At 33.5% G+C, this 22,782-nt stretch overlaps 1 protein-coding gene across 2 annotated transcripts in view; it reads left to right on the forward strand.

Moving 5' to 3' along the window:
• LOC126735129 (G protein pathway suppressor 2) overlaps positions 1-22,782 on the forward strand; it is a 63,595-nt gene that overhangs the window by 11,460 nt on the left and 29,353 nt on the right. For both annotated transcript variants that reach the window (XM_050439061.1, XM_050439060.1), the window contains exon 3: positions 12,459-12,730. In XM_050439061.1, coding sequence (XP_050295018.1) covers positions 12,459-12,730 — 272 coding nt within the window. The remainder of the gene's footprint in view (positions 1-12,458; positions 12,731-22,782) is intronic.

The raw sequence follows: 22,782 nt of genomic DNA on the forward strand, positions 1-22,782 counted from the left end.
TGGCTTGACTGGATTATTGAAATAAAGCTTGGATAGTAAAAACAAACACCTGTTTTTGGATATGGCCGATTTGATGGCCTTGTTTCCCAAAGATGGATGCGATGACCAGTAATGGCGAAGTTTTGGCACCTTATTGAAACACATCACTAATGTGCAGCCAATAGTAATCATAATCTCCCCTGCATCAGTGAAAGTCGCCTACTTTCTTTTATTTTCTTTGTAAATTTTTTTCCTCTGGTTTGTAGACTCAGCAATAAAAGTAAATAAACTTCGAGGACAAATTCTAATGAATATGTCCAGCGGGGAGGCTTTTGCAGCAATTGAAGGATGTACATTGACTTTCATTTGGAATGCTAAGTCTTGGGTCATAGGTATTTGTAGGTAATGACCAAATTATATTACCAGTTGTAACAGGAGTTTCAGCCTATTGATCTGAATTTTCAGCAAAAATAACGCCGTCTAGGCGTTAGTACTAGACGCTAGGCAGTGGACGTTCGTGTTTTCTGCGAGGATTAACGTCAGACCAGTACCTGCAATTTTGCTTATTTACGTGGTTATTTACATGAAAATTAGCCTCATCACTGAATAAAATGTTATTGAAATTGACGAATCGTTCCATTTCATTGACAAATTCGAACCATGTATTGTAATCCCTCGGTTTTAATTCCTGCACTAACTGTATCTTATATGCATGCAGATGCAAGTTTTTGGTCAAAATGTTATGTAAAGATGATCTTTTGAGAGTAGTCGTCTGACTTCGCTTCCGTACAGATAAGGTTGGATTCTCGCTGACTGATTGACGTATTCGTTCGATGTTTTCTGCACTTCTTACGATTCGTGGGCGGCCTGGATTATGAATTTTCACTGTGGATCCAGTAGCTTCAAACATTCTGATCCATTTTCTAATAACATCAGAGCTAGGTGATAATTAAATATCATGTAATTGATAATGAGCGCGATATAGACGGCGTGCTGTCACAATTGAATTATTGTTGTGGTAAAATGCACGTACACAAAAAGCGCGTTGCTCTCCGGTAAACGGCTCCATTGCAACTGAAATTCCTTGAACCCGTTTACATTTTGACTCACTCAAGGCCGGCATCTAACCACCATTTTGGCCTATTCAAAGCACTGATCCAGAACATCTACATATACAAAATGGTAGCCAGATTTGAAGCCTTTCATAAAATTCTCCTATAATTCAATCTCTATGTTTTTCTCAATTTCTAAAATTTATCACATTTTATAACAGTATATCCTTATTTTCATACTGATTAGATGTGGCTTCTACCTGTATATTTTTTTATAGGAGACGCTTATGGTAGTGGCTTGTTTTTTCTAGGCCTTATAAGAATTCGAAAATCCGGCTACTCTGAACCAACAGAAAGACTAATTAGCTTATCCAAGAAAACAATTTTTTTTTGATCAAGTGTAAGTTGCAACTTTCTTATTACTAAGTTTTTTCAACTTCATCCATGTACTACTTACACTCTCAAATGCTTTTGATAAATCTAAAAACATAACCTCTGAAGTCTCCCAAGTCTCTAGCTCTACAAAAAAAAGTAAAAATAGCATCAGTGGTTAAGTTAACTGTGTCATTATTTTTTGATCGTACAACACCAGTGAAGATGCTTATCTGAAATCATTTCTTGAGAAAACATACCGGTTGGGGAGAGGTCAACCCCATAAGGTTTCCTGATCATATCTTATATCTTTGGTAAGATGAGCATTGTTAGACTCATATTCTCTTTAAAAAACCCAACTTAATCATTGTGGGACATTATTCATTATTACTGGAAAAAGGAAGGAAACAAACTGTAATCTTAGTATTACCTTTATTATTACATTCGTTATTAATGATATCTCAGACTTAGACTAAAAATCCAGACTCTTCTCATCCAGGAGTAACTTCTTGGTCTAGTAATACTGCAGGTAAATAATCTTGCAACATTATTTCAGGTCGTTTCAATACTCAATACTCAATAATTTATTCATGTTATCACATATACAGTTTACATACGTCAAAAAAGATAAAATAGTATTAATTGAAAAGAAACTACTTAAAATGGCTCATTAAAACAATTACAAACAATATTTTTCACGTAGGAAAATACATACTAAAACAAAAGAAACAAAAAGATTAAGAATAATGTCACTTACAACATGTTAAAATCTGATTTAAGATTCTCGTCAAAAGAATAGAATGCATTGTTTATTACATTGTTAATTGGTAAAACCGTAGTCATACTTGGTAATACATTAAAAAACTTAATAGCCCAATACCCTGGACCATCCTAACACCTCCCAGGCGCCAATAGGCAAGTACTAAATTATTCCTTGCACGAGTGTTGTAGTCATGGACGTCCCTGTGAGCTTGAAACTGACTCTCACACTGTTTAACATACAGCAGACACTCTAGCACATACAAACAAGGCACAGTCAAGACTAACATAAATATTTCTGCAATGATCCCTCTAACCTAAATCAGATATCACTCTTCCCGCCCTTCTCTGCAAGCCAAAAACCCTGCTTACCTCTGCTGCATGGCCTAGGCAAAAATTGCATATAAAAGATGGGAATGAAAAATCGCAAAGTATGCTGTTCTTAACATATATGAGCAGAGGTTTCTGAGTACATACAGGCCCCTGTTGAGTTTCCCTGCAAGACCATCAATATGCTTAACCCCTTGGAGCTTTAGGTCCAAAATGACTCCCAGAAAACTCACCTCTGATGCATTCTCTACATTTGACAGATTTCTCATAGAGAATGTAAGCCGATGTGTCCCGAGCAGTCTGTTTACGCAAAACCAATCTTCAGCCTTCGGGTGTGCCGCCATAGATCCAAGTAGTGATTCCTCATATGAATCTGCAGCATAAGAAGCAGTTGTGTCATCAGCAAAGAGAGTGAATTTTGCAAGAGGGAAACTCTTCAGGAAGGTCATTTATATATATTAAGAAAAGGATGGGCCCCAGAACTGATCCTTGTGGCACTCCAATGCTCATAACCCTCCTTGCTGACGCCACACCCGCGACCCACACCATCTGAGATCTACATTGAATACATGACTCGACGAGTTTTATACTATTATGATGGAATTTATAGTATTCAAGATTTTTTGAAGAAGGATGCCATGATCGACACAGTCAAAGGCCTTGCTCAGATCACACAGCAAGACTAAATTGTACTGAAAATTATGAAATGCCCCTATTATGTCAGATACAAGATGTAGGATGCCCTGGACAGTATTCCTATGCTCTCTAAACCCAAACTGGCACCGGGAGAAGACACTATTAGTCTCAAAAAATCCAACAATTTTAATGGCCATGCACTTTTCTACTATTTTAGATATTATAGGCAAGAGTGATATTGGCCTGTAATGTTCTGGCAATAAAGAGTCACCCTTTTTAAAAATTGGTACCACAAGAGTACCTTTGAGAACTTTAGGAAAAGTATTCTATTTAAAACAAAAATTTATTAGCTTAGTCAAAGGAATTATTAGGCAGTTTTTAAGAGTCTTTAACATTTTAGTGTTTAACCCATATATATCGCAGCTTGGTTTGTTTTTTAGGTTATTAATTACATCCCTTACTTCATTAAAAGTTACCTCAGAAAATTAAAATGGAGGTAATGCTCTCTGTAAGATAATCAAGTGGATTATTATTTGAAATTGGGATATCTCGCACGATGCTCTGTGCTATCCTGGAGAAAAAATTATTAAAGTCATTTGGTGTAATTGATATATTTTTATGATTTAATGACTTTGCACTTTTACCTCGGTGCCTGTTGATTATTTGCCACATAGTTTTTGGTGAATTTTTAGCGGATAAGGTTATCATTTGATCTTATTTCAGCTTTTTTTATAGCTTCTTTATAGAGTTTGTTGTAATTACTAAGTTCTTGTTTAATTTCTACCTGTTTATATTGACGGTTGAGTTCTTCCAAAAACTGCAAGTGGTCTCTCATCTCCTTAAGGTCTTCATTAAACCAGTTAATAGCATAAGAGTGGTCAGAACGAACAATGTAAGATTTTTCTGGAAATGCTGATTGAAGCATTTTCAAGCAATAATATTAAATGTTGAAAGCTCCAATTGACATCAGTTTCGTTCCCAATAAAATCCCATGAAAATTTATCTACAATGTTTTAAAATTTGAAAAACACAAAGTCACGGTCTCACAACATTTACTTAAAGCTACACGTGTTTCGCTCTATTCAGAGCATCATCAGGCCTTAAAAAGCCACTAACGTTGGCAAAAACGCTAGTGGATGCTCTAAATAGAGCGAAACACGTGTAGCTTTAAGTAAATGTTGTGAGACCTTGACTTTGTGTTTTTCATTGTTTTTCGTCTGTTGTATACGTCGGTCTCTTTGTGAAAAATGGATGAGATTTTCTTATTATATAGTTATAAAATTTATTAAGCCCCTGTTGTGTTATTGGTCTAATTCTTTCCGAGACCGATCAAAACCACTAACAGTCATTGATGGATGGATCATACATTCTATCATGGATCATACACTCTATCATTTGACAATATACATCCATGTCAGCGCTCAGAAAGATATTGTCCAGACAATTGTTATCTCGTGTTGGTTCAAAAATTGTTTGTTTAATACCAAAGCCTGTTAGCAAGTCACAGAGACGAATGGCTTCAGGTTGACTTGTATTAAAGCGAACATTAAAGTCGCCTGCAACGATTACTGGTTTACCTGTATCCAGACTACCTAAAAGCCCCTCAACAGACTCCAAGAAGATGTCATAACTTCCAGATGGGCTCCGATACAATGCTAAAATATTAATATTAAAATTCCTTAAAAAAATACCACAATATTCAAAAAAAATTTCAACAATAGAACTTCTAAGACAATTTAAAATATGAAACTTAAACACAGTTTTAACAAAAATACATGTACCACCAGCCTATTATTTATAGCCCTGGATATTTAACAAATCTATATCATTTTTGGTTAACCAATGCTCTGTTAAACATAGAACATCGATGTCTTAATAATAATAATAATAATAATAATAATAATAATAATAATAATAATAATAATAATAATAATAATAATAATAATAATAATAATAATAATAATAATAATAATAATAATAATAATAATAATAATAATAATAATAATAATAATAATAATAATAATAATAATAATAATAATAATAATAATAATAATAATAATAATAATAATAATAATAATAATAATAATAATAATAATAATCTTTCGTCTAAATATCGAAGGTGAAATATATTTTAACTCAGGAGGAATTTTATTATATTGCAGATGAATACAGTAACTAAAGCTCCTCTCAAATAAAACAGTTTTATGAAGAGGAGGTGTAATAAAATGCTTATTTCTTAAGTCCAAAACATGAGCGTCATGTCTAAACTAAATTTTCTGATAAAGGTAATTAGGACATTTTAAAGACAATTTTATTAAAGAGAACAAGACTATGTAGTAACCTCCTTTCACTCATATTTAGCCATCTCATCAAGCGTAACTCACTACTCACACCTCTATCAAATTTTCTCATTCCATTAATTAGCCTTACACAACAATTTTGAATGTACTGTATTCTTTTTATATCACTTATCAAAAGGCAGGGGTGTGCTCAGTGAACCTCAACTTAACATCTAATAAAACTCCTAGATTCCTAGCCACATTACTACAATTTATTAGTTGACCATTCAATTTAATCTGAACAAATTTCTCATATGTGTCTCTGGAATGCAACAAACAATGATTTTCCGATGCCTTTGCTAGCATGTTAAGGTCGTAAGATACCTTATCATTAGCCTCTAAGATTTTGTTAGGAGGAAAAGAGAAATAAACCTGTGTATCATCGGCATATAGATGGACTTTTGAATATTTGAGACTCTTACACAATTGAGACGTATACAGCTATGAATGACTATGTCAGCTATGAATGACTCCAACTCATCCACTTTCTTCCTTAGGGACCTAACATTAACATGTAAAACCCTTAACTTGTTGGTTGTTGGGGATTTTTTAACACCCTCCCTCGGCTCTGTAGGTTCAGAAAATGGTTTACAGATGCACCATCGGGCCAGGTTTCAGCACGCAGGTATTGATGTTGGTCCTCCAATGGCACGGCCAACTTAAATGAGGCACAGTACTTGTCCCTTTTAGTTATTATCTTCTCACAGTAGCATCCATTAACCATGTCAGAAGATGTAAGAAATTCCATATTGTTTTGTTTCTGGTGCAAGTCCCGTTATGAACAGAAAAGCTTTTCTCTGCACTGTTTTGAGGGTACAGTCTTGATTTTGCATTGTGCCCTTTAGAGGTTTTGGACGGTTTTTTTCGGTAGGGGATGATTTTTGAGTTCCCCTTTTCTTTCTATTAAGTACTGTCTGCCAGTCATTGTTTTTGTTTACATTGCCTACATCAACAGCAAACATCTGCATCTTCTTCTGTTCCTGTTCCTATCTTAGGCTGAGTCTTTGTCGATGAGAAGCGTTGCGACAGCGCCGTTTGGCCACTTTCGACGAGCCTCGGCGGCGGCAGTTGATTCGCACTTGGGTCAGTATTTGTTAACGGCTCATCCTCCTTAACCTCTGTAGTTTCTGCATAAGTAGCGATTTTAATGACATCATTGCCGTCGTAAGAAGATCGCTGGGCAGCTGAAGTGTGCGGCAACAAAGTGCTGGAAGGGGGCGGGAGGCAGAGAGGTGTTTTTTGTTGTACCCAAGAATTTTACCTTCCATGAGTTGGCATTTTCTTGTAATATTCTATTCTTGTCAGTAAGCTCATCTACTAACCTTTGGAGATATTTTACAATATCTGTTTTTTCACTTGATTTGTCAGGATTTTCTCTGCTAACCTCACTCTGGTCGTCATCGTCTCCACAACAAATCACTCCAGTTTTATCTATGAAAGCGACTTTTCCATCCCAATCATTTTTGCACACATGAACTGTGGAATAGAGCACCATACTTTACACAAAATATAACACCAGAATACTTTTTTTTGCAATAGTAAAAAGAAATTTTATCAGAAGCGTCGTCTTTCGCTTGTTTCCTAGTTGTTGCCATCTTGAAAGTTTCGTCTAATATTTGTACTTAGAAAATCCTATTCTGCAAATAAGTGGTCAATACCCACTGGATTGACAAATTCGGGTATTTCAAAATTCTTTGTTAAATTTAAAGCAGTAAAAGCATTCCAGCATTTTTCACCAGATGGTAGCACCAACGATTGTTTAATATCAAACAGGACTATGGTAGGGTGGTGCCTCCAAAAACAATCTTGGAGGAGAAACGGAGGTAAACCTACTTCCTACTTTAAAAGGATAATAAATAAAGTTGAATAATTTCTTTATACAGATCGTGTTATCGTGAGCTACGTATTACCCAAAATAATGGCAACACCGCTTGGTAGCGACTTGCAGGCGACGGAATTTTTCGTTTTTATTTTTTGAACCGGGAGTCAGCAGATCTCACTTTGCTGTGTTACTGCACGTTGCATTAATAATTTTTTAGCGTTATTTTCCTGTTTTTTTCACTATGGCTGTTTATACCCCTTCCGAAAAAGTTCAACTAATTAAATGGTTTTATGGAGGCAATTTGGCAGTACAATGTAGAGATTTGTTTTCAGTGACATTTGAGAATAGACCGATTCCTTGTGCAAAAACGGTTTTAAATGTGGTTACAAATTTTGAGACATCTTTTTGCCTTCAAGATTGTAAAAAATGCCACACAAAACATCAAGAACCACCTGTTGAAGTGGTCCAGGATAAAGAACGGCGGGAAGAAATGGTTTGCAGTACCCTAGAACTTGATTCGACACGGTCCACTAGAAGTGTTGGAGAGAAACTGGGAATGAGCAATAAAACTGTTCGTATCTGGAAAAAATATGGGTACAAATGTTTCAAGTATTTAAAAACTCAGGAAATATTTCCTGAAGACCAGTGTCAAAGAATGGAATTTTGGGAAATAATGATAGAAAAGGCAAATGAAAACGAATATTTTTTGAAAAATATTTTGTTTTCTGATGCAATCCTTCCATTGTTCGTTATTGGTCTCAGGAAAACGAGCACAGAAGTTTTCAGTTTCGTACCCAGTATCCTCAGAAATTGAATGTTTGGGCAGGTATTTTGGGCGACAATGTTATAGGGCCATTTTTTATTGATGGCACTTTAAACGCCAAAAGTACCTTGAGTTGCTGCAAAACCAAGTTGTTCCTGCCATTCAAATCCTACCTGATGTAGACCTGCGATCGGTTTATTTTCAGCAAGATGGCTGTCCTGCTCATGACGCCGCTAGGGTAAAAGAATTTTTAACAAATACTTTTCCTAACCGCCTTATTAGTGGGACTGGCGATATTAAATGGCCTCCTAGATCCCCAAATTTGTCTCCAAATGACTTTTATCTGTGGGGTTACCTTAAGCAGACCATTTACAAGCATGAATTTAGTAGGCCAACAAATTTAGAGGAGTTGCGAAATAAAATTGTCGAAGGTGCCAATTCCATTTTACCTGAAACTCTTTTAGAGGTGCGAAATAGCTTTTACGATAGGTTAAGTTTTTGTTTAGCGAAAGAAGGCGGTTTATTTGAGCCTCTTATTTAAGAAATGACATGTTGTTAAGTTAGTTTATTAGAGTTTTATTTCTGATTTTTTATTATATTTTTATCAGAGTTGATATTTTAATTTTTATTAGAATAACGCTTTAATTTTCATTATGCAAAACACAACATATTAAACATTTTAAGATTACAATTCTATGCGGGTTTTACACATTGTCATGTCTATAAAACCCGCATTAGAATAAATATTTTAAAAACGCCTGGATTTTCGCGTAATGTTTTGGGACATTTTGTCGCCAAACGACGCAGCTCCCACGAAAGTCAGATGTTTACTATAAAACATAATATATGTGTTTTAAAATGAAAGAAGGAATAACAAGTTAGGAGCTGCGCTGGTAGGCCTGTGAGATTTAAATTTATAGATTGAATATAAGTATATATTTGTTCTTTATTTAAAAAAGGAACAAATACTACATTTATTTTAATACATTTTCATTTATTGTTTTTTTCTGTTGTTGGGTTGTGGTCGTGTAAATACATTAATTGTCTATTTGTGGTTATTATTACATAAAATAATGGATATGAATCAAGTCCTATTATGGGAGGAAATCATTCACAATGTTGAGGAGGCTAAAGACTAATATGTAAGACTAATGAATAATAACATAATCTGTATCAAACAACAATTATTGGAGTAAACGAGCTTTAAGATCCCTCAATTCTGCTACTACTAATTTAGCAGTATCTGCCATTTTAACTGCTGCACTAGCTATAGTTTCAAATGACTTTATTTTTTTATTATAATATTCAGTCTTTTTTTGAGAATGATGAACCATAATTTCTAATTGTTTTTTTTTAAATTCCATCTTAATATCTAAATTTGACTCCGATATCTTTAAGAATCTATCATTACTCCTAAGGGACTCTTGTAGTCTTGTAGTTTTAGTTATTTTTCTTTTTTTCTCTGATGCCCCCCTAATAATCCTAGGAGCTACCTGTGGTGTTTCTGTTAAAAAACTTGATGGAGCCATTGTGGCTAGAGTATGCATTTGCTGTGAATTAATTGTGGATGGAGCCTCTGGAACATATGTATTTGAGCTCTCCATCATCAAAAAATCTGTGTTAGTTTTAGGTAAGGTAGAGGGACTTGTAAAATTATTTGAAACCTCAGTTGCAATATAACAATGATCAATCGACTTTTCATATGTGTTAAAAGCCTTAAACAATTTAAAAAATTATATTATGTAAAATTGACAAATAAATAAAACTTACATTCTTACTACAAGGGCTGTCAGGTATATCACTAACATCTACAAAGTCAAAAAGAACTTCCAATTCCAAAATGTTTTCATCTCCACCAATAGCAACTGGTGATATTATGTCATACATTTTATCAATTATTGGTGGTAACGGACGCCCACCACCTATACCCTGGGTATATTTTTTATGGTCTACTAAATTTGCTTTCATTTTTTTTTAGGTCCACCCAAGTCTTAAAAGAAAATACATGTTTTAAATTTTTCCATGTATAATAAATTTACCTACATAATGATGTTTGTGTAAAGAATAAACTCACACATTTTTCATGAGCAAAATTCTGAAGAAGCAACTTTATAAACTTACTTTTCTCCACAATTTTTATTCTTTTGATGGCCCTTCTGGAATACTATTTAAAACATTGAAAAATTCTTGCCAATTAGCTGTCATAGATTCTTTGGTGTAGGTTGGCGTCAATTTCTCTGTAAACATCTCTCTTCTGGCATAAATAAATTCTATCATTACTTCTTTTTGTTCGGTGGTAATTCCAACACTTTTTTCTCTTTTTTGGGCCATGTTATTTAGCAAAAAACACTGGAATGCACGCACAGCACAAAATATAACCAGACTAGCGTTTGATTATGATTCTAATTGTTATCTATAGATTAAACTTTAAACATACAGACTACACTACGTAATTTAAAATCCAAACACAACACAAAGAAAAACATATCCAAAAACCAACCATAAATAAATAGTAACCCCTCACCCACGAACTTAAAAATATACCTGGACTGCTAATGCATATGGCCACGATACCCAAAAATGACCACTGCATGGTGGCCGCCATTTTTATAGTGGTTGTGTCCTTTTGATGTTGGTCACTCTGAACATTTTCAGTGTTACCAACATAAAATATATTAAATAACGGTAATAAAGTTGACATTTGACGTGTGAGTATAGCGGATTGCCTACTTTTTGACGATTTGTAAACGACGCTTGGGTATATCGTCTGCATTAGGCGATGTATCTTTCTCCTTATTTAATACGTGAATAATGTATCACCATCTTTATTTAAAGGTATTTGGTTCAGTTTCTCAAAACCGAATTATTGTGAATAATTGTCCGTCTGTGTTGTTTTAATAGAATAATATATTGAGTTGTTGACAGAATAATATATTTTTTTCTACATAAACCCTTTATAATTACAAACCCTCATAAAATCATGTGTTTTTAACTGAATTTGTTAGGTAAATAAAAGCAAAAACTTAAATGAATATCATGATTTTAATGGTATTAGGATTTATAAGATTCAAGATTATCAGAATGATAAAACAAATATTTTAAAGTGCACGCATCTATTCCAAGTTGAATGAAACTTTGTCTCATTTTAGGTAAGGATTACTTTCTTTCATAAATTTTAACGAAATTCTTAAAGAAGTACCAGAAAAATCAAAGATCTAACGCAACTATCTTAAATTCTTACCTATATGTAACTTTCTATTTTGTCTTTTTGTAAACATAACCTCTCAAAAACTTTAATTGTTTTGTTTCCCTACAGTTGGCACATTTAAAATTTGTCAGAGTGACCAACATCGAAAGGACACAATCACGCAAAATGGCGGCCCCCTAGTAGTGGTCATTTACCTTTCATTGAATTGGCAGTCCAGGTATATTTCTAAGTTCGTGCCCTCACCCCACCGTTTTCACATGTCAAATGTCAATAAAAAAAATACACCTACGTACAATTGCCAGCGCTCTCATTGGCCAGATAAATTTGGCAACATTGCTGCTCGTTCTCCGTTTTTTCGCTCCCTCCCTTTTGTTCAAGAATACCGTTTTTCGTTTGATTAGGGAGGGAGTAGAAAGAAGCGATAGAACGCTCCCTGAAGAACGTTCTATTCTATCGCCGTCAAGAATAGGGGTCCTGTTCGGTAACCCAAGTATAATCCCGTCCTCGAGCCGGCCGGGGCGGTGCTCTGTCGCAGGCACTTGTACACGCGCGACGTTGCAAATTTTCGCCTCTATGCAGTTTCCTATAAGTCACGGACGAAAATACGATCTGTATAGGAAAATATGCCTAAACCTAGACTTATTGCAAATCATTTGTAATATTGTGATGGTACGCAATAAGTTAACAAACTATAAAAATGTTTTTGCTTTCTTCCATTTTTTCCATTGCTTTCTTATTATTAAGGGAATATTTATATTATATTTTATAACGTGTAGTTCATTGACTTGACCCAATTGTATAATTGTCGCGGTGTAAGCAATAGGTCTTTTAAGGATTGTTGGCAAGGTATTTAATAATTAGTATTAAGTGAGTTAATAAAGGGCGATGTAGAACAACCTATACTTGTTTGATTTGAGTACGTTGCTCTTTCGAACCTTCAGCTTCCTAACATTACATTATACCTCTTCAAAAGGTATACTTTTTCGCAAACAAACATAATTGGTCAAAGAAATATTCTGGTGTCCATCTTACTGAATTAAAACGTATACATAACTGATCATCAAAGTGTACCGAGCATTTTAACCTAAAACATAAATAGTCCAAGTGGAATTACATTGCAAATTTAAAATCGTATTAAGTCTCCCGTAATTGTTCTGCTACAAAGGTTACACATTATTTATTTAAAACCTTTAAATAGTGAACAACAAATGGTCCAACTGCAGTCTCTCCAGCAAGGAATGGTGCCACACCAGCCTCAAACCTTGTACATCCAACAGCCCCAAAATCCAGGCAGAATCCAGACAATTGGGCAACAGGCACCGCCCTCTCTCCCTCCTGCTGCCTACAAAACTGCCGTTAAAAGACAAAGAAGTCCCAGCCCACCCATTCAGGTGCCCGTTTATCATCAGGGCTATCAATCCTATAAGCCGCCTAGTGTTCCTGCAGGATCTTATCAAGGGTCACCACAGAGTAAGTGTCTTTTTGTAATAATTGGACTGATTGCATGCTGAAAGGCTTGATTTGAAGTTTTTATATGATAAATTCGGAAAAAAAAATAGTTACTATTGATAAAAATTCGGTGAAATAAGTTAATGTACTGTAGCCGTCAACGAGAATCTATTTTCTTTAATGTATGCGGAATAGTCTGGACGTTTATGTATTATATACTTGTAGAGATTTATTAATAATTACATTTACCATTATATCTATAAAACTAATGTTGTATATTAAAAATTATCTTTCCTTGAAAAAACTTTTACTTTTTACAGTAATTCAATAAATATAATAATCCATTTCTAAAAGTAGTTACTTGACTAATATTCAGATTGTCAAGGCAAATCTGCGTTTAGCAAGTGCAAGAGTTTAGCTGCACAGTTTCGGATTTAAAATATTTTATGTTTTTGTTCATTTCGGTTTAAAGATTTTTATTTTATATTTTTGATTAAATTATTATTTAAGATTAATTGAAAAAATCAATAATTGTTGTGCATTCTAAAGATATGCTATTCTTTACAATTAAAAAATTGAAAATTCTATGCTAAAAAAACTTGTACTATACAAGGTGTCTATTATAAAAACCGCCAAACTTTAAGAGGTGATTAAACAAGTCATTTGCAACAAAAAAGTCGTATAACATTTTTCAAAATGTTGTATAACATTCAAAAAGTTGTAAGTTCTTCTGGTATTTAACATTTTTTGATTTTATCAAATTTCTTTGTTTTTTTTTCATATAAACAAGAATATCTCCGTTATTCTTACCACCACATAAAATTTAGATATACCATCTGAAACAGAATTAAATTTGATAAGATGGGTATATTTCAGTTTTTGAGTAATTTTTTATACCGGGTGTTATCAGAAGTTAAATGTAACATTTGGAAAATGTGCAAAATTAGTGGTATCTTCTTCGTTGTCGTTTTTCTAAAATTTGGTAAATAGGGACATGTTTTTTTCCAGCAAAAACTACTGCATTTAATACGCTTTCCAATGATATACTTACTTTTGTGATAGCTATTTGTTTTCACAGCAATATCATGGGTAAAAGAAAGAAAACCACAAAAATTTTCAAATTTTCAAATTTTATATTTCTTGATTGGCCAAAATTTAAAAAATCAAAATTTCATTAAACAAACCTAAAATTATAACAATTGTTCAAAATGTCTTCCCTCTTGTTCAATACATTGATGCATCTTTTGACACTATCAACAACCCGTTCAAGTTCAACGCGTTTTTGTCGCATTTCATTGCAACACACACTAATTCGATTAATTAGTTCGTCTCGAGTATTAATGTTAATACTATAAACATTAGATTTCAATGTGCCCCAGACATAAAAGTCAAGGGGCGTAAGGTCAGGGCTTCTGGGCGGCCATCTTACCGGACCGTATCTTTCGATCCATTTCTCCCCAAATATTGATTCAAGGAATTTTGCATAATTCTGCCATTATGGGCTCGACATCAGTCCATTTGAAACCAAAGTTCCTGTCTAGCGGCTAAGGGGATTTCTTCCAGAAAGTCAACAAGGTCATTATTTAATAAATTTGAAAACTCATTGGAATTGAGCCGATCAGGAAGTATTACAGGCCCGAAATGGCGATCTCTCATTACTCCTATCCATATGTTGACCCTTATCTCATACTGAAAATGTGAAACAACAGTCGCATGAGGGTTTTCTGTATGCCATATATGGTTATTTCTTAAATTCATTATTCCGGCTCTTGTAAATGTTGCGTCATCTGTTCAGAATATTTGATCTGTTCCCCATTCTTGCAACTTATTCCAGTACCACCTACAGAATTGAAGCCTCACCTCATCATCCACTGGCAATAAATCCTGGACTTTTTTCAAATAAAACGGATGTAAATTATTTTTTTAAGAACTCTATGTACAGTGGAATGGTGAATCGTTAATGCAGCACCAATGCGGCGAGTACTTCTAGATCTATCTTCTGTAACAGCTCTCATAATCGCTGGTTCTTGTCTCCAGCGTTGATCATTTTGACCAACTTCTCTAATCCGCAAACCTCGAAAGGAACCAGTTTCCCCACAGCGTCTGAACACTTCTGCAAGTGTACTTCTATGGGGTTGCCGTCTATTAAGAAAACGAAGCGCATACTCCCTTGCTGCCTCCCGCGAGTTTCCATTTGCCGCACCGTAAGTTAATAAGATGTCTCGATATTCAATGTTTGTGAAACTAGGCATTATTTTTTTAAGCACGTTTGAATCAAATTTCTTATTTAACTACTTTAAGTCGAAGTAAAAACTTAATGACAGTTCTTGTCAAATTGTAAATATCCATGCTTTTGTTTTAAAATCAACCAATACATGGTTTGTGAATTTCCTTCTTTTGCGGATTCATTGTCATTTACAAAAGAAGGAAAACCTGCATTTTTTCTTAAAGAATGAATATCGCGATATGTTATTTGTTTACGGCTTCTCTAGTGGAAATTTGTGGAGTTGTTGTGTTAGGGAAGATAGATCTACAAGTACCAGGGTTGGGTACGTCGAAAATTTGTCATATTCGACGCTATTTTCGACGCGTCGAAAATTATTTTTTGACACCATTAATTTTTGACATTATTCGACTGTCGAAAATATATTTGAATATTTTAATTGGAATTTGGAACTAAATACTATACTATACAACCAGGCCTGACTAAAACCACAAAATAAGTTAGTTATAGTACAGTAAATAACTCTACCTCAATGTGTATTAATATTAATATATTGTTTAAAAAAAATACAACTAAAAAAAATCAACTTAACAGGACTTTAAACTTAAAATACATTCACAAATGATTGTAAAAACGGCATTTAAAATATAAAATTAATATTCGTCACTTTTATTTTCATCCCTTATTTTTAGATGGTAATAAATATAAGTCAGTTTTTTTTTTAATTTTCTAAGCTGAGTCTATTTCTCAGCCTTGAATGAAGGAAAGGCCAGTTTGAGAAAAGTCTCTCGAGCTATGCTGAAGAGACTGGTATTGCATTCAACTTCATGGCTAACTTACCCGTCGGTTGCATATTCTGTTTACAAACATTTCTATGGCTCAGCAGTCTTTTCTTCCCTGTATTTTTTATGGTTTTCTTACAGTAGCTGCATAAGGCTGCACATTTCTCCTGAATTTTAATCGAATCAAAACCATATTCTTTCCAAAATGTATGTTGAGGTCGCCCAGCCATTATGAATATCTTTTTATATCAAGAATTCCGGTACGCTAATTTGTCATCTCTACACGTACACACGACACTAAGCTAATATAACAGATAAAACTAAATAAATCAGCTTTTTCTAAAGAGAAGCTGTTTGATAAAACTATTAGAAGCCAAATTAGTCAAATAAACCGACTGGAAATTACCGCGCGTCTGCCGTAAGCCGGTTTAAGTTGAGGGGATTCCCCTGAATTCGTGCTCTGTTGCCTATGTTCTAATAGAGAACGTATTTTAAACGATTTCAAGGGCATTACGAGCGATCGAGAGGCCGGCAAATATAAGCATCGGCAACCGGACGACGCGGTCCCTAATATGCGAAAAAGATGGGCCGATAATATTCGACATTTTGACAATATTCGACATTTTGACAATATTCGACGTTTTCGACGTGATTTTCGACACCAACGTCAATACCCATCCCTAACAAGTACTTACCGCATTGGTGCTCAAAAGATCAAAAAATATAAAATTTGAAAATTTTCAATTTTTGTGGTTTTTTTTCTTTTGCCCACGATATTGCTGTGAAAACAAATAGCTATCATAAAAGTAAGTATATCATTGGAAAGCATATTAAACGCAGTATTTTTTTGCTGAAAAAAAACATGTCCTCATTTACCAAATTTTAGAAAAACGACAACGAAGAAGATACCACTAATTTTGCACATTTCCGAAATGTTACATTTAACTTCTGATACCACCCGGTATAAAAAATTACTCAAAAACTTAAATATACCAGCAAATTTAATTCTCTTTCAGATGGTATATCTAAATTTTATGTGGTGGTAAGAATAACGGAGATATTCTTGTGTATATGAAAAAAAAAACGAAGAAATTTGATAAAATCAAAAAATGTTAAATACCAGAAGAACTAACAACTTTTCGAAAAAATGTTATACGACTTTTTTGTTGCAAATGACTGGTTTAATCACCTCTTAAAGTTTGGCGGTTTTTATAGTAGACACCCTGTATAGACTGACAGATAAAAATATTAAATTACGATTTAAGGTAAATTAATTATAATATGAAATTAATCGACAATAAGAGCTTTATGAAAGTCTACAATTAGCCGAATGAAGATTTTGGAAACAATAGTAACATATAAATAAAACAAATTCTTGTATTAATATTTATTTCTGAATGAAAAATATTAAAAATTCGTAAAACTGCGTTGAATCTCCCTTTTAATATGCCAGATAAAGCCTCAGTCTCTCCTGCATATTTAAAGTAGGCAACTTGTCATAAGGTATCTCTTTGTGAGCGATAAAATAAATCAACACAAATCAAAATTAAAAACAACCTATTATAATTTTTTGTAGCCTGTTCTTTGATTTTACGTCTAAAAGAGCCCATAAACAATATCTGCATAAGAACAATGTAAAAAGACCAAGGCCTCACGAAAGTCCTTTCTTAAAGAAATATGTAATATTGCTTTTGCTATTGAATAACCTTGCTAACTTGATTTGAAAACTTTAAATGACAATTAAAAAACCTACCAAGGTTCTTAAATCTATAATTTGAATAAAGGTTCAAAACAAGGTTAAATCTATAATATAAATCTTTTAAAATGTTGGTCAACCTTTATCGTTAGATCATGGTAAGGATTTTAAACATTTTCGAATTTTTAAAAATTTATATTTTTTTCTGGTTAGAAGCCACATACAGTGGTGGCCAAAAGTTTGAAAACTGAAGAAAGTTATTTATATAAATTACATCTAAATCAAAATCTGCTAATATTTTGTGGCATATCCCTCCGAATTTATTACTTCTCTACATCTTCGTGGCATAGAATCGACAAGTCTTGCACAGTCTTCAATGGAAATGGCAGCCCACTCAGTTTGCAGTATTTCCCACAGTTGAGCCTTGTTTGAAGTCGAATGGTTTCGAATCTTCCTGTCCAAATGATCCCATAAATTCTCTATGGGATTCGGATCTGGGGACTGTGAAGGCCAATCCATTAAAGCAATGCTCTGTTCATTTAACCACTTTTTCACAAATTGGGACTTGTGTTTAGGGTCGTTATCTTGCTGAGACAACCATCTCAATGGCATTTCCTCCTCAGCATAAGGCAACATGTTTTTCTCCAATATGTCTTTGTATAGAAAACGGTCCATTATTCCATCAATTTTAACCAGGGGGCCAACACCTGATCGGGACAAACAACCCCACACCATTACGCTTCCACCACCATGTTTTACCGTAGGCATTTGGTATTTGTTGCTGTACCTTATACCTTTTGGTCGCCGGACATAACGTCCCCCGTCACACCCAAATAATTGAAACTTACTTTCGTCACTAAACAATACAGTATTCCAATTTTGGTGAGACCAGGTAAGGTGATCTCGTGCAAATTTCAAGCCATCCTTTCTATGTTTCTTTGATATTAGTGGTTTCTTTACAGCAACTCTTCCAAAAAGCCCCACTTGATACTAGATAAGTATTTACACTTAGGCATGATGCCTGTCTTCACTCAAACAAAATCGTACCGTTAAACAGCTTGTAGTAAACAATTATTATGATTTTATTAAAGGTTTCCATACATTTGGCCACAGAGAAATAACTCCTCTTTCATCAAAACTAATACTACAATCAAAACTAATGCGATATTTTCTGCATTTTTTGAAAAAGTTTTACGTTTCTATACTTTTGGCCACCACTGTAGACCACTGATGATTAGTGTGGTCACCTTATTATGAAGTTCATATAAAAGGCTTGAAATAGTTCAACATAAATTTATAAACTTCCTCACGTATAAATTAAATATTGATAAGTCAACATTTTTCAAGCACAATAAGTTTTTGACAATGAGTTTTTCACAATGAGATTTTGTCATAAAGTAATGATTATTGGAAAAAACCTTTCGTCAATGCTACCATTACTTAACTTTCATGCCTCCGTGCATACTAGCAGACAACCCAATACAAACCACTATATTTTATGTAAATGCAGGTAGGACGGACATACGGAAACATATTGTTGAGAATTGAATTTTGTCTTTATTTCATATATGTATTCCTGATTATTTGGATTTGTTTACATTAATTGGACCTAATATATAAGTGACTGCACCATATAAATTTTATGTACTCTTAGTGTGAAACTTTCTATATTAGTCTACTTTTATATACTACTTTTAATTTATTGTACTACTTGGGGGAAATTCTGTTTGTATATACCTTGCATAATTAATAAATAAAATAAATTGAATATCTTTAGGGTTATCGAATTATAGTGTTTTTTATAACAGCTGACTCTGGCGAGTTAATCCCTAAGCTTTTGATATCTATAAACACAATAAAGACATATCAGCTATCTTGATAACGGCTTTATTAATTTAATTTTTATAAAAACTCCGGGCATTATGTATCATCGGCGTATCTCTACGAAAATACTTTGCAGATGTTTTGCTGCAACTCGAATTTTGTTATCGAATATTTTATTTTACAAATATATGCCAAAGTATTATAATGTCTTACAATGCATGACTTAAAAGTTGGTCACTTAAATGTGCCTTCTCTTTTGACGGGCTCCAATGAATTACGAAATATGGTTAGCGGAAATGAATTCAATATTTTTGCAGTGACGGTAACTTGGCTAAATGGAAATATTCCCACTGCAATGGTTTCTTTACCCAATTATAAATTTTATAGACTGGATCGTGAGGGAAAGGGTGGTCATGTGGGTGTATGGTGATGTTCGCATGGATTTACAGGTCAAGGTGGTTCTTAGAGATTATCCCAGAATCAAGGAGGTCGAACTGATTTTTCTGGAATTACAGGTGGGTAGGCTAAAACTTTGTTGTGGTTGTTTTTATAGGGGCCTTCGGAAAACTTGCAGGTGTATATGGAATACTGGGATAGTCTATTGTCATATGTAACGACTCTATATGGTCCAGTAGATTTTCTTGGGGATACGATTTTAGACACAAACTATCGACAAACCCTCAAGAATCACTGGTAACACTAAACTTTGATTATGTAACTTCTTCTGAAATACTTTTAGCTGACCTAATATTGGATCATATGGCTATCTACACCACGTTGTCCTACGGGCTGAAAAAGCATCCGCCCAAAGTGGTATTATCGCGATTTTGTTAATGGTTGATTAGACGATTTTGTTAAGAAGTTTAATGGTGATCTTTTTTCTGAGGATCTGGGAAGAGTGTGTTGGGATCGGATATTCTATATGCCTGATATCGAACAAAAAATCAATTATTTAAACTATCAAATATTGAAACTATTTGATCGGCACACTTCCCTTACCTCAAGAATTACAAAAAAGAGTTGTCCTTGGTTAGCGGATACAATAAAGGCAGTTATGAAAGATAGAGACAAATTTCTATAAAAATATAAAAAGGATAAAAATGTAATTGACTTTAATACATACAAACAATGCAGTTGTATTGCTATTAAGGCGTGAAAAAAAAAATCATTTTTGGAATATTGTGAGACTAACAAAGATGTAAAACAGCTTTGGAAAACTTTTAAAAGTATGGATAATCAAATTAAAAATAAAAATTAAATTCCTATCAATTTAAAAAAAACCTACTGATATAAATCAATATTTCTCCTCAGTCTTTAGTAACTCTAAAAACTGTACAGAGCCATGCCTCGTTCTTTAGTACTAATAAATTAAATGAAAAATGTACTTTTCACTTTCAACTTACGTCGTTTGACGAAATTCCACAATAGTCAGCAATCTTAAAAGTAACGCTGTTGGTTGTGATAATAAAAACGCAAAAATGCTTAATACTGTCTTTCTGCTATAATAAGCATATAACCCATATTATTAACTGTTGTTTGGAAAGTGTTTACTTTCCAGACTTGTGGAAAATCTCGCATATAACTCCTATACCTAAGATCAATCATCCCGAAACATATTCGGATTTAAGACCCATTAGTATACTTCCTACAATTTCCAAAATACTAGAAAATGTAGTATACATTCAGCTTTATGAATATGCCTTCAAAAATATTGTAAGTCCTCTGCAGTCTGGCTTTCGAAAAGGGCATAGTGCAACGTCCGTATTATTAAATGTAATAGCGATGTAAACAAAGCTACAGTCTTAATTCTTTTGGATTTTTCGAAGGCTTTCGACACTCTGGATCATGATTTGCTTTGTGCCATGCTCGTAGGGGCTTATGGTTGATAATAACCTAAATTTCCGCAAACATGTCTCTTTTGTTACTAAAAGATGCTATGCCATTTTAAGACCACTATATAGCAATATTCACATAATTAACCATAAGTTAAGAAAAAAGCTCTGCGAAAGTCTTGTCGTTCCCATAATTGATTACTGCTATTTAGTATATTATGCCTCTTTAGACTTACTAAAAATAGATTGCAGAAATTTAAAAATACTTGTTGTAGATCTGTTTGCGGAAAAAGAAAGTACGAATATGTTCTGTTTCTTTCTCATCTGTTTCTGAAAAACTGGTTGAGCTAGAATGGCTTAAAGTTGATAAATTGCATATCTATACTTCTTTCCACATCACCCCAATATCTCTATGATAAACTTGAATATCGCTGCCTTAAGATCAGTCACAGTCATAGATGTAGTATACTTCGTTTTCGTCACGCATTTTTTAAGAATAGAGTCTCATACATCGCTTTGTCTACCTATAATTCACTAAATGAGAATATGAGCCTAATCTTTCGCTTTTTTTATGGTGTTTCTCTGTGTTAGACTTAGTTAATGGTTAAGTAGAGTAGCTATGTAAAGCTAAACTTCGTCTTATTATTATTATTATTATTATTATTATTATTATTATTATTATTATTATTAATTATTAATGACCTAACTGAGGGTGTCTCTTCATCTGCAAGTTTCATGTTTTCTGACCCTTTTAAACTATTTAAAACAATATCTGTTAGGCAAGATACCTTCAAGTTGAAAACTGATCTGTCTTCTTTTGTTGATTAGTTTAAAAGTAATCAGATGTCTCATAATATAAACTTATCATGATAAACTTGTGAGGCCTCATCTGAAATATGCCTCAAACATCTGATAACCTGTGGCATCATCATATTCGAACATAATTGAGAAGGTGCAGAAACGTTGTTTTTTCCTGTTACATCATAATTATTGTAGGTCTGATGATGGCCTAGTTAGGTGAATCATGTGACCTTCTTTTTATTAAATGTTTATGTGATGCTGTAGATCTTGTGTTTTGTGTTGTTGCATTTTATGAAACGTACGACCAGCATCTTTGTGATAATGGATGAATTTTTCGATTTCTCTTTAGGCATTTTATAATTTTCTAAAAAAGTAAGCATAAATTCTAGGGACTTTTAGATTAAAAGTTTGTTTATGGTTACAATTTATTGATGCTATCCTACGACTTCTTGTAATGGGGATCGAGATAAAGTATCTTGATTCCATAAAAATACATAGCAGCGTAAATGGGATTTCTTGTTTAGGTAGTAGAAATAGTCATTAATATACTTAACTATAATTATATTTATATATATGTTTTAGGTTAGGGAAATTCCTAAACTTATATAAATAGGTAAATTCATAACGATTAATATAATAGTTTTATATTTTTCTATCTTTCGTCATTTGACTTGAAGCCATTAACATGAACCAGCTGAGAATGAACTTTCAAAAAACTGCGATCAAATTTAAGCATTTTATTATTTTTCTTGTCGAATCATATTGAATTCTACTTTGAAAATTATGCATTTTATATTAAATTGGAGTTAAATTAATTTGGCAAATTCCAGATTCAGTAAAGTTGTCACTTTACTAAAGCTTAATTTATCTTTGACCTTTGCATTTTCTTCCATTTTCTATTTAAATTCGACACT

The sequence above is a fragment of the Anthonomus grandis genome, chromosome 4 (assembly GCF_022605725.1).
Source record: "Anthonomus grandis grandis chromosome 4, icAntGran1.3, whole genome shotgun sequence".
Lineage (NCBI taxonomy): Eukaryota > Metazoa > Arthropoda > Insecta > Coleoptera > Curculionidae > Anthonomus > Anthonomus grandis.